The sequence below is a fragment of the Portunus trituberculatus genome, chromosome 36 (genome assembly GCF_017591435.1).
Source record: "Portunus trituberculatus isolate SZX2019 chromosome 36, ASM1759143v1, whole genome shotgun sequence".
In the NCBI taxonomy this organism is placed as follows: domain Eukaryota; kingdom Metazoa; phylum Arthropoda; class Malacostraca; order Decapoda; family Portunidae; genus Portunus; species Portunus trituberculatus.
In genome coordinates this window covers 11930022-11945070 of record NC_059290.1, presented here as the reverse complement: position 1 = coordinate 11945070, position 15049 = coordinate 11930022, and the positions used below count along the sequence as shown (strand labels likewise).

At 42.4% G+C, this 15049-nt stretch overlaps 1 protein-coding gene across 1 annotated transcript; it reads left to right on the top strand.

Annotated features, from left to right (window-relative positions):
- The first annotated feature begins 871 nt into the window (after positions 1 to 871).
- LOC123513591 (cell division cycle 7-related protein kinase-like) lies at positions 872 to 13745 on the top strand. Its single transcript, XM_045270840.1, is given in 17 exon segments — positions 872 to 999; positions 1532 to 1630; positions 2029 to 2260; positions 3245 to 3336; positions 4187 to 4331; positions 5956 to 6091; positions 6093 to 6125; positions 7161 to 7274; positions 7527 to 7649; positions 8624 to 8699; positions 8941 to 9102; positions 10514 to 10656; positions 11266 to 11434; positions 12231 to 12335; positions 12338 to 12379; positions 12835 to 13052; positions 13112 to 13745. Coding segments are annotated over 16 exon segments (2064 nt in total). The 5' UTR covers positions 872 to 999; positions 1532 to 1545; the 3' UTR covers positions 13301 to 13745.
- Positions 13746 to 15049: the final 1304 nt, after the last annotated feature.

Below are 15049 nucleotides of genomic sequence, written 5' to 3'. Positions count from 1 at the left end.
ATGTATTTTGATGGCTTTTGAGGTGTTGCTTGTTTTAATGAGTGTGTTTTGGGTTAGTTTTGAGTATTGTAAGTGGTTTGTGTGTGTATTTGGGTGATTTTGATGTATAGTGGATGTTTCTAGTGAGTTTTAGGTGTATTTGAGGACATTTTGAGCTATTGCGTTGTATTTTGAGTGTTTTGGGTTAGTTTTAAGTGTTTTATGTGATTTGGGTGTGCGTGACGTCATAGAATATTTACCAATCAGAACACAAAGAAATGATGGTGATATAACACCAATAAATTGGTGCCTTCTATTGGCCAATGACCAGTATGAACGAACTTTTTATATATTATTCGTGCAATTTCTTTGAATAATGGATACTGCAGGCAGGCTTAATCCTGCCTGCAGTACACATGATTGTATTATACTCTACTTAGTTCATCTGTAGATACTGACATTTGCAAGGACTCCTAAATAATATTAATTATAACATTCTTATAAGTAAGCACTATATAATATACTGTGTGTGTGTGTGTGTGTGTGTGTGTGTGTGTGTGTGTTTTGATTGCAGTTCTTAATTCCTGATTCATAGCTAATAAATAATCAATAAACCTGTTAAGGAAAATTATATAGACAATCTGCTCAAGATAATTATAGGCGTATACCACATGCGAAAGATTTTACCATAATGACAAGCAAGACTGAATTACCATACGTAGATTACTAACGAAAGATGATTAAAAACACTTGTGCTAAAGAAAATCACACATATTACCTGATAAAAATAGATATAGACGTAATTTGAATTATTGTGTATTTTAAACGTTGTATTTTTATGATTTAGGAGTTAATGCAGTACAATGGGGAGTTTCGAGGCAAGGAACCCGCCAAGACAGAGAGAGAGAAAGAGAGAGAGAGAGAAAGGCAGACAGACGTAAACAAAAGAGAGACACCCATTTGTATTATTAGTAGTACAATTCTCATAGTGTTTTTGTAAGTGCCACATGGAGAGTACAGGTAAGAAAGGTGTCTGGTAGTGAAAAATTAGCCATGATTGCTTTGAAATATTAATAAATAAGAGATAATTGGCATTTTATTTATATGACTTGTTTTGAAGTCTTTTTTTCGGTAATTTCCATCGATACTTTCTCCCCCATTCATATATTTACTCCTTTATCTTCCTCCTCTTCCTGTATTTTACTTCTGCCGGATTCTCTCTCTCTCTCTCTCTCTCTCTCTCTCTCTCTCTCTCTCTCTCTCTCTCTCTCTCTCTCTCTTAACCGAATCTGACTTTCTTTTATTTCTCTGGTTTTGTAAGGTGAAAGAAATAATGATGAATAAATAAATGAATAAAATAATGTTAGTTCGTGTTTCCTAAGGAGGTCTGTGGTGTCATTATGGCCGCCTTGTCTTCCTCCTCCTCCTCTTCCTCCTCTTATTAATCCTCTTCCTCTTGTTTTTATATTTTTTTGTTCTTGTTCGTGTATTTCTTGTTCCTATTCTTCTTCTTCTTCTTTTTCTCCTCATGTCATTTATTTGTCACGGGTAGAATGAGTGTCTGGGATGAGTGCCATGATGGAGCCACCCCTCTGCCTCAACCACCCCTCCAGTGCCAGCATCAGCCCAGTGCCACCCTCCACCAGGATAGGTAGGAGCCTCACACACACACACACACACACACACACACACACACACACACACACACACACACACACACACACACACACACACACTTACACACACACTCTTACACCTAACATAACCTAACCTAACCAAACCACAGCCCAACCAATAAACTTGGAAGATGAGAACCCAATAGGGAAGTTTTCACACACACACACACACACACACACACACACACACACACACACACACACACACACACACACACACACACACAACCAACCAACCTAACCCACTAACCAACCTAACCACCAAGTCAAACAAACACACACACACACACACACACACACACACACACACACACACACACACACACACACACACACACCAAACCAAACCTAACCTAACCACCCCCCCAAACAGACTCAACAGATGAGGACACAATCGCCAGACTCCTCGACGCCGTGCCGCAGCTGGACTCTTTATTTAACGTGAGTCGGTGCATTGGCCACGGGACCTTCAGCTCGGTGTACCTTGCCCGCATCAAGCACACCACCACCATCAATGGCCGCCGACACTTTGCCATCAAGCACATCATCCCCACGTCACATCCCCTGCGTGTCTGTATGGAGCTCAAGTGCCTCAAGATGATCGGGTGAGAGTGCCGGCTTGTATGGGGTGTTTAGGGTAGGGTAAGGTTGTCTAGGGTAGGTTTTAAAGGTTGTTTTGTTGTGTATGGGTCTCAAAATTAGGTTAGGTTATTTTATAAGGGCCGTTTTTCATTGTATGGGTGTATGGGGTGTCAAAATTAGGTTAAGATAATTTATAAGGGTTGTTTTTCATTTATGGGTGTCAAAACTATGTTAGGTTAGTTTATAAGGGCCATTTGTTTGTGTATGGGTGTCAAAACTACATTAAGTTAGTTTATAAGGGACGTTTTTAATTTTGTATGGGTGAATGGGGTGTTTAGATTATGTTAGGTTAGTTCATAAGGGTTGTTTTGTTGTGTATGGGTGTCAAAACTACATTAGGTTAGGTTATAAAGTTCGTTTTGAATTTTGTATGGGTGTATGGGTTGTCTAGATTAAGTTAGGTTAGGTTAGGGTAGGCTAGGAGGGTTGTTTTGTTGTGTATGGGTGTCTATAGATTAGGTTAGGTTTGATCAGAAGGGGTTTTTATCATGTATGGAGTGTCTATATTAGGTTAGGTTAGACCAGAAGGGGTTTTCATCATGTATGGGGTGTGTAGATTAGGTTAGATTACATCAGAAGGGGTTTTATCATGTATGGGGTGTGTAGGTTAGGTTAGGTTAGATTAGTACAGCGCTGTTTCCTAAAGATACCAAGATGAGGAAGGAAGGAAGGTGAGCAGTGGTTGTGATGGCATAGTACTGGACATTTCAACTCGATGTTCCTGCGAAGGGATAAGCAGATGACACTATGAAAGAAAAAAAAAAGCATATTTAATCAAAGAAAACGTGTGAAATACTCCAAAAAATTTTCCTCTTTTAACTTTCTACTACAGTCTTTCTAATTTTTCCCTTTTGTTTGGGCCTTAGCACTCTAACAGAAGGGTCTATTTCACTTCACACACAAGAGGTGACTCGGACTAACCCATGACTGTTCTGTGCCGTCACCAGGGGGCAGGACAATGTTATGGGCATCACCATGTGCTTCCGTCAGATGAACCATGTCGTGCTGGTCATGCCTCACTTCCCACACAACCCTTTCTCGGTGAGTGTGTGTGTCTTGGTGTGAGAGAGAGGGAGTGAGTGAGAGAGAGAGAGAGAGAGAGAGAGAGAGAGTGAGTGAGTGAGTGAGTGAGTGAGTACAGCAAAAAATTAACAGGAACATTAATTTGTGAGAATAATAAATTAGAGAGAAAAAGCAAGTGTGTTTGTTTTTGTGTTAGAGAGAGAGAGAGAGAGAGAGATATGAAAAACAGCAGGCATAAGATTGAGAGAAATAATTGATTAGAGAGAGAGAGAGAGAGACAGACAGACAGACAGAGAACAAAAGAATTTATGTGTGTTTGTCCGTGTGTCATCTTAAATTGACATAACGTTTCTCCTGCTAAGAGAATGACAACTATTTCTAGTCGCCATAGAGAGGAGCCTCATCTTCAATAAAACAGCTGAGTCATTATTTCACATGTACAGTTCAAAGCTCACAAACCCAAACAATGTCTATTGTAACTCTTGTCTTCTCTCTCTCTCTCTCTCTCTCTCTCTCTCTCTCTCTCTCTCTCTCTCTCTCTCTCTCTCTCTCTCTCTCTCTCTCTCTCTCTCTCTCTCTAAATGTAACCCAGTCTATCTCTTCCTTTCACTTTAGATCTAACCCAACCTTTCTCTCTCTCTCTCTCTCTCTCTCTCTCTCTCTCTCTCTCTCTCTCTCTCTCTCTCTCTCTCTCTCTCTCTCTCTCTCTCTCTCTCTCTCTCTCTCTCTCTCTCTCTCTCTCTCTCTCTCTCTCTCTCTCTCTCTCTCTCTCTCTCTCTCTAAACATAACCAAGCTTGTCTCTCCCTTGATATAACCCAGCCTTTCTTTCTCTCTCTCTCCCTATGTGTGTGTGTGTGTGTGCGCGCGGAGTACGTTGGTTCGATGGGTGTCCAGGAGCTGCGGGAGTACCTCATTAACCTGCTGTGTGCCCTGAGGCGAGTGCACAGCTTCAGGATCATCCACAGGGACGTCAAGCCTGCAAACTTCCTCTACAACCGACGCTACCGCAGGTACTGTTACTTAGTGTTACTTGCTCGTGGTGTGGGAGTGTCTTGTTGATGGTTCTTGTGAGTGACTGTTTATTGGAGTGGTGTATTGGTGCATTTCTTTTGATTTCCAGTGCCAGCCTCTCTAATGGTATGATTTTAATGGTGTATTGGTGTATTTCTTTGATTTCCAGTATCAGTCCCTCTAACAGCATAAATTTAATCTCTTCCTTCCTTAGCTTAATCTGCTACTCCTTCAACTTCTTTCTCATTTGTCGTACTTTCTTACTCCTACACCCTATCTTCATCTTCTTCTTTCGTTCGTGATTGCTTCCCTTTTTTTTTTTACCTTCATTCTTTCATATTCTCCTCCTCCCTATCTTCATCTGTTTCTTTCTCCTCATTTTCTCCTTCATTCTTTCCTTACTTTCCTCCTCCCCATCTTCACCCTCTTCTTTTCTTTCTTTAACACTCCATCACGTTTTAGGTAGAGTGTGTGGGTTCGTCAAGGTGTGTGTAGTGAGGGGATGTGTGCAGGTGATGTAAGATTGCCTCGGGTGTGTTTGGTAGTAAGGTGTTGAGTACCATGACATGTTTTCATATTTTACGTACTATTTGGTGATTTTATACAGCTTCAGATACTCATGTGGGGGATTAGAATAGTGAGGACTGGCCATTAATCTTCTTGCCTCCATAGACCCTTCTTAATGTCAATAAAATGGTCTAATTGTACACAGATGTCAATATAGAAAAGTGTCCCAGTGTTGAAGGGGCTAAGTTGCACGTGTCATGATTCTCCTCCTCCTCCTCCTCCTCGCTGATACGTTTTCCCTCTCTGGTGGTTAATTCCTTCAGTACTGTGATGTATTTTTGTATTCATTCTTTTTGCTATTTACTGAATTTTTACAGCTTCAGAAACTTATGTGGGGATTAAAATAGTAATGATTCTGGCCATAAATCTTCTGACCTCCATAAACCCTTCCTAGTACAAATAAAATTGTCTAATCGTACGTAGAGTGGGCTTTTTTTAATCTTTTCTTTTTTTCCCCTTGGCTGACTCTCTTCCCTTCATAAAAAAAAAGTAAACTCATAGTAAAAATGCATCCCAGTACTGAAGGGGTTAGAATAGTGTCTTGGAAAGGAGTTTGAGTAATGGTGTTGAGTGTTTGGTGTGCACCTTGGCGACCGCTGCCCTGGTGGAGGCTGTCACCAGGGTCAATGCCTGCTGGTGCTAGAGTGACTTGGCAGGATGTATCACTTGTCCTGCTGTAGATATGTGGGGCAGGTATTTCTCCTTCCACACCTACTGCCACTGCTACTGCTACTGCTACTGCTGCTGCTGTTTTTCTGTACAATATCTCTTTCTCCTCTGTCTCCTTCCTTTTCTCTATCATCTTCCTCCTCTCTTTCATCTATTCCTGCATTCAGTCTTCATCATTCCTTTGTTCTTGTTCCTTACTGTTTCTCTTTCCTTAATCTGTGTTTATGTACAATCTCTCTCTCTTTCTCTGTCCTTCCTTTTCTCTTTCCTTTCCCTTCCCTTCCCTTCCTCTCCTCTCCTCTCCTCCTCTCCTTTCCTTTATTTTCCTTTCCTCACCACTATCCTCACCACCTGGCTCACCACTCACCCATGCCTCACCACACCCAGGTACTCGCTAGTGGACTTTGGATTAGCTCAAGAGATGCCCCAGAGTGTGATGAGTGGCGGGGCTGTGGGGCAGGGGGTGTGTCAGGGAGCCAGCTTGAAGACCTCCCCCGCTGTGATGGATACGCCTCACCACCTCCTCCTCCTCCAAGACTGTCAAGAGGAAGCTTAGTGTTTACGTTGCGGTAATGAGAGAGAGAGAGAGACTTGATTAATTTTGTTGTGTGTTTTTTTTTCACAGGATTGAGTCAAGTTGTGTGTGTGTGTGTGTGTGTGTGTGTGTGTGTGTGTGTGTATCTTTAATTTTTAACAGGATTGAGTCAAGTTTATGTGCATGTGTGTGTGTGTGTGTGTGTGTGTGTGTGTGTGTTTTTGTTAGTATATTGGCGTGAAAATCTACAAACCACATTTATATATCGTGTACATATCACTAATTTAAGATCTACTGACAAAACTCCTTCACAGACTCAATAATTAGTGAAGGTAACTCCCTGCCTGTATCTGTGTCTCCACCTTCCTGTCACCTGAACTCAGTGAAGAGGGAGCTTTCAAGACATACCTATTGTTTTTTGGCTAACTTTCAGACCTGCTTGGGGACTGGCATCTTAAGTGGGGCTGTTTTTTTTGTATTTTTTATTTATTTATTTATTTATTTATTTATTATTATTATTATTATTATTTTTTTTTTTTTTTTTTTTTTTTTTTTTTTTTGCCCTTCCTCAAATTTCCTAACATATAAGAAAGATGAGGAGTATGAGTAGGATGCTTGAGGTGTTGCCATAGGATAGATAGGATAGGAAAGTGAAGGGCTCTTACTAGTCACACGGAACATATTACTCGGCATAAAAAAAGATGAAATAAATAGATAAATTGATAGATAAAAACACAGACAACAAGAAATCCAATGTTTTTTTCACTAATATGTCTGTACCAAGGGTGTTTGAGGGGATTGCTATAGGATAGATAGGATAGGAAACTGAAAGGCTCTAATGAATAAATAAATAGGTAAAAAAAACACAGACGCCAGGAAATTCAATGTCTTTTTACTAGTGTGTCTGTACGAAGGAGTATGAGTAGGATGCTTGAAAGGTTGCCATAGGATAGATAGGATAGGAAAGTGAAAGGCTCTAATAAATAAATAAATAGATAAAAAAAAAACACAGATGCCAGGAAATCCAATGTCTTTACTAGTGTGTCTGTACCAGCAGGATGAAGGCGGTGAGAGAGCAGAGGAGCAGCAGGACAAGAGGCAGTGTGTGGCCGCCTTTCCCTCCCCCAAGGTGGCCGGCATTCTCTCCAGCACCACCAGCCGTCTTAACACTGTCAGTACCTTGCAGAGTGCCTTGGTGGGGTATAGGGTGTGGATGGGGTGGTGTGGGGTCATCTATCATATAACAGTTACACATTTTCTATCTCCCATTGTCTCCACACACATTAGTTTATATATATCCTTTGTATTTTTTGTTTTAAAGACAAGAGCAACAGTTCAACACACTTCACATAACACTAATCACTATCATATAATCAACACTAACACACACTCTATCATTCCTCCTTCTATCTCCCACACACAGGCTCTCCGTCGCTCTCCCCGGAAGAAGTGCGTCTCCCACACATCGCCGAGGAAGGAAAACTTTGAAACACCCACCAGAGACTTCCCGGTGACCCCCAAGAAGGCTGCAGCATGTGACTCAGAGGTGACACACTCCCAGCCTCATTTGGGAAATTATTAGTTTGCGTCTAGTCTGCCTGATAGATTGAGTGGTTTTAGCTCTGCCTTCCGTTCCCTTATTGATAGACTGACTGGCTCTGACGGTGTGCCCTTTTCTCTGTCAGTCTGCATTGTTTACTCTGAAATATGTAGCCTGTTCTTTACTCTTCCTCAGATTAACTGGTTCTAGCTATCTGTTCTTGCCTCTGTCAGTCTGCATTCCTGTCCCTTACTGATAGACTGACTGGTTCTGGTGGTGTGCCCTTTTCTCTGTCAGTCTGCATTGTTTACTCTTTGAAATATCTAGCCTGTTTTTTAGTCTGCCTGATAGAATGACTAGTTCTTGCTGTGTCTTTTTCCTGACAGTCTGTATTCTTTACCTCTCTGGTTGACTGGTTCTGGCAATTTTTCCATTTTATCTATCTGTCCTTGTTCTTTAGTGTTCCTGTTAGAGTGACTGGTTGTAGCAGTGTGTTCTTCTTTTGTTCTATTTTCTCATTCTTCTCTCTTTCTCTGGGAACACACTTCACTTGTTTTAGTTACACATTTATATTAGTTCATTCTTTATTTAATTTTCCACCATTGAGAAAAAAAGAGTGACTGGTTGTAGTAATGCATTCCTTTGTTCTTGTCCTTCATTCTTCAACTTTAGGAGTAGACTTGAGTTGTTTTAGTTATTCATTTCTTGTTAGTTCAGTTTTGTTCTTCATTTAAATCTCCACCATTGAGAAAATTGATGAACTGGTTGTAGCAATGTGGAATAGATTTGACTTGTTTTAGTTATGCATCTCTCTCTCTCTCTCTCTCTCTCTCTCTCTCTCTCTCTCTCTCTCTCTCTCTCTCTCTCTCTCTCTCTCTCTCTCTCTCTCTCTCTCTCTCTCTCCTTTTTATTGTTATGATTTCCTACAAGAATGCCTACTTTCCCTCCTTCTCACTGTACCACTCTGCCTCTCCACTCAGGACTCGCCCGGCAAACACAAGAGCTGCCCGACGGTGGAGCAGAATCGCAGAACAGACTCCGTGGTGGCTGTCGGAGGTGAGACAGAATATTTTGCCTTCCTTCTCTTGGTCAGGCTTGTCGTTGGCCATTTGTGTGAAAACGTTTTTTTTTTTTTTTTTTTTTTTTTCTGGTTTTATGATGTGTTTTTTGTAAGCTCATGTATCATTGCTGTCACTCGCTTCACTATCACTCCTGTCACTCTCTCCACTGCTGTCACTTTTATCACCATTTCCACTAATATATCACCGCTGTCACTTGTCGCTGTTATTTCCCACAGCAGCCACCCAGAGGAGCCTGACGGGGGCCCTGCAGCTGCGCCTCGACATCAACAATGGGCTGCGCAGGTCCCCAAGGAAGCTGGCGTCCTCTTTGTGTCGCCGCGCTGCCACACCACTGGAGGGCCTGGCCAAGCACCTCCATGATGCTTCCACCCCGCAAAGTTAGTAGTGTTGGGTTTTATTATCCTCCTCTTCCTCCTTTTTATCCTTTTCCTTATCCTCTTCTTCCTGCTTATCCTTTTCTTTATCTGTTTCCTCTTCCTCACCTCACCTCGGTGGCCTGGTGGTCACCCAGCCAGTCTTCCCCATTACGGAGCGAGCTCAGAGCTCATAGACCGATCTTCGGGTAGGACTGAGACCACAACACACTCCACACACTGGGAACAGCGAGGCCACAATCCCTCCAGTTACATCCCGTACCTATTTACTGCTAGGTGAACACACCCCACACATTAACATTGCCTCGCCGCTTACCAGGACTCGAACCTGGCCTCTCAGTTGTGAGTTTAGCGTGCTAACCACTACACTACACTACTCTTCCTCCCTGCAGTGTTAGTAGTGTTGGGTTTTGTTATCTTCTCTTCCTCCTCCTCTTTATCCTTTTCCTCTTTCTCTTCCTCCTGCTTATGCTCTACTTCCTCCTCCTCTTTATCCTTTTCCTCTTCCTCTTCTCCTTCCTCCTCCCTGCACCATTAGTAGTGTTGAGTTATTTTATCCTCCTCTTCCTCCTCTTGATCCTTTTCCTCTCCCTCTTCATCCTGCTTATCCTTTTCTACTTCCTCCTCCTCCTCCACCTCCTCTTTATCTGTTTCCTCTTCCTCCCTGCATCGTTAGTAGTGTTGGCTTTGGTCATCCTCCTCTTTATCTTTTTCCTCTCCCTCTTCCTCCAGTTTATGCTCTACTTCCTCCTCTTCCTCCCTACATCATTAGTAGTGTTGGGTTATGTTATCTTCCTCTTCCTCCTCCTCTTTATCCTTTTCCTCTCCCTCTTCCTCCTGTGTATCCTTTTCTACTTCTTCCTACTCCTTATCCTTTCTTCACTTCTTCCTCCTCCTTATCCTTCTCCACTACCTCTTCCTTTTTTTTTTTTTTTTTTTTTCTCTTCTTCTTGTTCTTCTTGTTCTTGACCTTCTTGTTCTTCTTCTTAGGTGAGCATCGAACATTTCTTTCCTATGTACCCTCATGTCTTTGGTCTTGATTCATCTCTGTCATGCATTTGTCAGTGTGTTCCTTCTCTCTCCCCTCATGCTTTGGTTTAACCCCCTTCAGTACTATTACGCATTTCCATATTCATTCTGCTTACTATTTGGTGATTTTATACAGCTTCAGAAACCTTTGTGGGGGGATTAAAGTAGTGAAGACTGTGGCCATTAATCTTCTGACCTCCACTTACCGTTCCTAATGTAAATAAAATTGTCTAATCACACACAAACTTATGGTAAAAATTTGTTTCGGTACTGAAGGGGTTAAGTCTCTTTGTCTCCCATCACTTCACATATTTTTCCTCATGTCTCAGGTCTTAATTCATCTCTACCCTTCATGTGTCAGTGTTTCCTTGTCTCACCAACTCAGGGAAGGCAGAGAGCAGTGGTGTAGCAGCTGCCCACACCCCCACCACCACCACCATTGCCACCACCACCCCGAAAGTGTCTGGTCTCTCTACGCCTGATGTGCAGGGGAACAAGGCTGCCAAGGGTGGGAGAGTGCTGATAGAGGTGAGAGAGAGAGAGTTTACCTATAAATTTGCTGCGGCAGATGAACTAAACTCATGGTGTCCCGCTCGCTTTCAGCCACTCATCATACTTTTCCTTGAAACTATGAATATTGAGAGAGAGAGAGAGAGAGAGAGAGAGAGAGAGAGAGAGAGATGTAAGATAAAGGCAGAGGAAGTAAAGACAGATATAGAGAGAAGCAGACAGGTAGACATCATTATTAGAGTTAAGCCTGATGTATTTGCCCTTTTTTGCTTGTTCCTGTTCATTATTGCTTTCTGTTTAGGTAAGTTAACTTACTCTAGGTCCCAGTTAAGGCACACCACAGCTGGCTCCACACAACCACAGCAAGGCCCCACAGCACACCCTGACCCACCCGTGCCCTTCACAATGAGACTGTTCCCTACCCTGCACTTCCTCCAATCCTGACACCACAGCAAAGCCCCACAACACACACTGACCCACCCCTGCCCCTTCACAATGAGACAATTCCCTACCCTGACACCACAGCAAGGTCCCACAACACACCCTGACCCACCCCTGCCCTTCACAATGAGACTGTCCCCTAGCCTGCACTTCCTTCCACCCTGACACCATTAATGTGCCTCCCAGGTACAGAGTAGCTCGGGAAACATGCTGAGACCGGTTTCCTGTCACTGTTATGGGAGTGCTAAGGTGTGCAGTGTGTGTCTGTCCAGGAGCAACCAGGTGGCACCCAGGGCTGGCACTCCTGGTTTTAGAGCGCCGGAGGTTCTGCTGAGGCACCCCAATCAGGACACAGGTAAAACGGCAGTGGTGGGAATGAATTAAAGGGATTTTTTTTATGGTTTCCGATAGTGTGTAGTTGATAGGGTAGTGTGATGTGTTTTTAATGGTGTGGTGTTAGTGTGATGGGGTGATGAGGTTCTACTGAGGCACCCCAATTAAGACACAGGTGAAAGGACAGTGGTAGGAATTAATTAGGGCCGTTTTTTGGTGATTTTCGATAGAGTAGTGTGATGATTTGGTTTATAATGATGACTTTTGATGTGTTAGTGTGATGGGGTGATGGGGTTCTGCTGAGGCATCCCAATTAAGACACAGGTAAAGAGACAGTGGTAGGAATTAATTTTGGTCGTTTTTTGATGATTTTTGATAGAATAGTGTGATCATCTGTATTTTAACCCCTTCAGTAGCATGACACACTTTTTATATTCATTCTGCTTACTATTTGGTGACTTAAAACAGCTTCAGAAACTTGTGTGGGGATTGAAATAGTGAAGACTGTGCCATTAATTTTCTGACCTTCAATAAAATGGTAAAAATGGAAGAAGAGGAGAAGGAGGAGGAGGAGGAGGAGGAGATGGAAGAGTAAGAGGAGGAAAAACAGGAAGAGGAGGAAGAAGAGAAGGAGGAGAATCAGGAGGGTGAGGAGGAGAGAAGGAAGAGGAAGAAGAGAAGGAAGAGGAAGAAGAGAAGGAGGAGGAGGAAGAGGAAGAAAAGGAGGAATACAAAGAAGAGAAAGAGAAAGAGGAGGAGGAGATTGTTATTGTTATTATTGTAGTAGTAGTAGTTGTTTACATGTCTGCGTTGGTCAGGGGTGGACATGTGGTCGATAGGCGTGGTGCTGCTGAGTCTGCTGAGTGGCCGCTACCCGTTCTTCCGTGCCGCTGACGACCTCTCCAACCTGGCGGAGATCACAACACTTTGGGCACAGCTGCTGTGAGGAGAGCCGCAGCCAAGATGGGTGAGTGCTGTGGTTTTCCTGTGGTGCCTCTGTATTTGTGGTGGTGTGTGTTGGTTTGTGTTTTTGAGGTGTTGGTTGTGTTGTTGGTTTGTGGTGTTTGTTTGAGATATTTGTGTTTGTGTTTGTTTATGTTGGTTTGTTAAGGTGTTTGTTGTTTTGTGTGGTGTTTGTGTTTTTCTTGTTTTTTTATTTATTTATTTATTCATTTATTATTATTTTTTTTTTTGTGTGTGTGTGTGTGTTTCGTTAAGATGTTGGTTGAGTTTGTGGTGTTTAGTGGTGTGTATTGCCTGTTTGTTTTATTGAGGTGTTTGTTTGAGTATGGTATGTGGTGTTTATGCTTGTTTGTGTTCTTTCTGTTGTTTTGTTGACATAAACATACAAACCAAGTAAACAGACAAACCAGAGAAACAAACAGACAAACAGACAGATAAACAACAAACCTCACATTACAGGGAAGCTGATTAAGTGTAGTGAGGAACGCCAACCGCTGGACCTCATGAAAGTGTGCCAGGTCCTCCACAGCAGCAGAGGGCCGGCACCAGAGGGAGAGCAGTGCCTAGGGTGCCGGCAGCGAGGGGTGTGTCTGCCTGGTCCCCCCAACCTCCAACTCCCCAAGGCCACCCAAGAAAAGGTCGCAGTTACAGAAGTCCCTCACCACACCCCCAGCTCACATAGTTCCTGAAGGTGCCAAAACTGTAACCCCATTGAAAGTGACTCCTGGAGGTGTAGTTGGGGGTCATATGGTCCCTAACACCTCCTCTTCTTCCCTCCTCCTCCTCCTCCTCTTCCGCCTCCTCCTCTTCATCAGGTCTCTACCCACAGGAGGCTTACCATTTGCTCTCCCGACTTCTCGATCCTTCACCCGACACTCGGATTACTGCTGCCGAGGCGCTCACTCACCCGTTTCTGAATCCCTGACCCTGAGAGAGAGAGAGAGAGAGATCATTTACCTAATATTTTCAAAACAAACTTTAAAAAATGACAACAAAATGAAGGAAAAAAATAGGTGTGAGCGAGAACGAGAGAGAGAGAGAGAGAGAGAGAGAGAGAGAGAGAGAGGCAGGATAGATAGAAGAGGAGAGGAAGTGTGTTTTTGATAGGGAAGGCAGAGAGAGGAATGAAGTGTGATGGAAGGACACAACAGAGATGAATGGGAAGGGATGAGAGAGAGAGAGAGAGAGAATAAAAGATAAGAGATACGAAGAGATAATTAACTAGTTCTGCATATCATCTCATGAGAGACAGAACTGAAATAGAGGGAAAAAAAAAACATTTGTATTTTAAAGTGTAGATATGAAAAGATGATTTGTTTAAGATAGTACTAGAGAGAGAGAGAGAGAGAGAGAGAGAGAGTAAAAAGAGAACTCAAACTCTCCTTCTTTTACTCTTGAAACCCAGAAAGTGCCTGATTAAGAGATTATTAATATATTTTCCTACACACATAGAGAAGAAAGACATCTGAGAAATCTTGGAACCTTCTCTTAAACACAGTAGAATCTAAGCCTTCAAAAGACATCACCATCGACACCACCACCACCACCATCACCTCAGTGCTATCCCGGTGCATGCAGGTTAATGAGGGACGCTGCACACCTGTCCCTCACCTGTCCTTGGCTCATATTTTGAAAACTTCCACACCTCACAGCACCTTCACTATTTTCAAAGGGCTCTAGTTGAAGTGACATGGGTTTTTAAGGGTGTTTCTGTGATTCTAGTGACATGTTGACAAGTTTTCTACATTATCAAAGGGCTGTAGTTGAAGTGACAGGTTTTTAAGGGTGTTTCTGTAATTCTAGTGACATGTTAACAAGTTTGCATTATCAATAGGACAAACACTCTTTAGAACTCAGCTAATCATCTCTGTGGTGTTTGAAAATGGTCGCAGTGAGAGAGGGAAGTGTTTTTGAATATGGTGCCTTGCCTCATCAGCACCTGGGAACACCAAACAGCAAGCAAAGTCACTGCCGTACATGTTGCCTTGAGATATTTGAAGCTTCTGTTGGTGTTCTTGTGTTTGATGGGGTGAAAGTGAGGAGTGGTTGAAGTATTTATTTGTATTTAGTTTGGTTAAGTTAGCTTTGTATTTTATTTATGTATCTGTTTACCCGTCCGTCTGTTTGGCTGTACTGTATATCTCCATCTATCTATCTATCTATCTGTCTTGTAAAGGTTTGTTTGTCTATACAGTATATCTCCATCTATTTATCTATCTATCTGTCTCTATCTTGTAAAGGTTTATCTATTTATGTCTGTTTGTGTATACTGTATCTCCATCTATCTATCTTGTGAAGGGTTAGGTTTGTGTTGCATGTCTATCTGTTTATTTGTCTGTCTTTTCTATCTCCCTGTCTGCATCTGTTTATCTGTCTTCTCTGTCTTTCTCCATTTATTTGTCTGTCTTCTTCTATCTGTCTTTCTCCATCTTTTTATCTGTCTTCTTTATTTACCAGTCTCCATCTCTTTATCTCTCTATCGTCTCTATAGCATTCCTTGGCAGCATTTCATCTCATCTTGTTCTTAGTCTCAGTGTTACTTCAGTTGTGAAATGTCTTCCTAGAATTGTAATGATTTTTTTTAGTGTTAAATTAAAATCGTAGTCTTTACCGTTTACTGCAAAATTTTAAGCGTGTTTGTTGGTGATTTGGTTGGGTTTGATTGTGGGCAGTT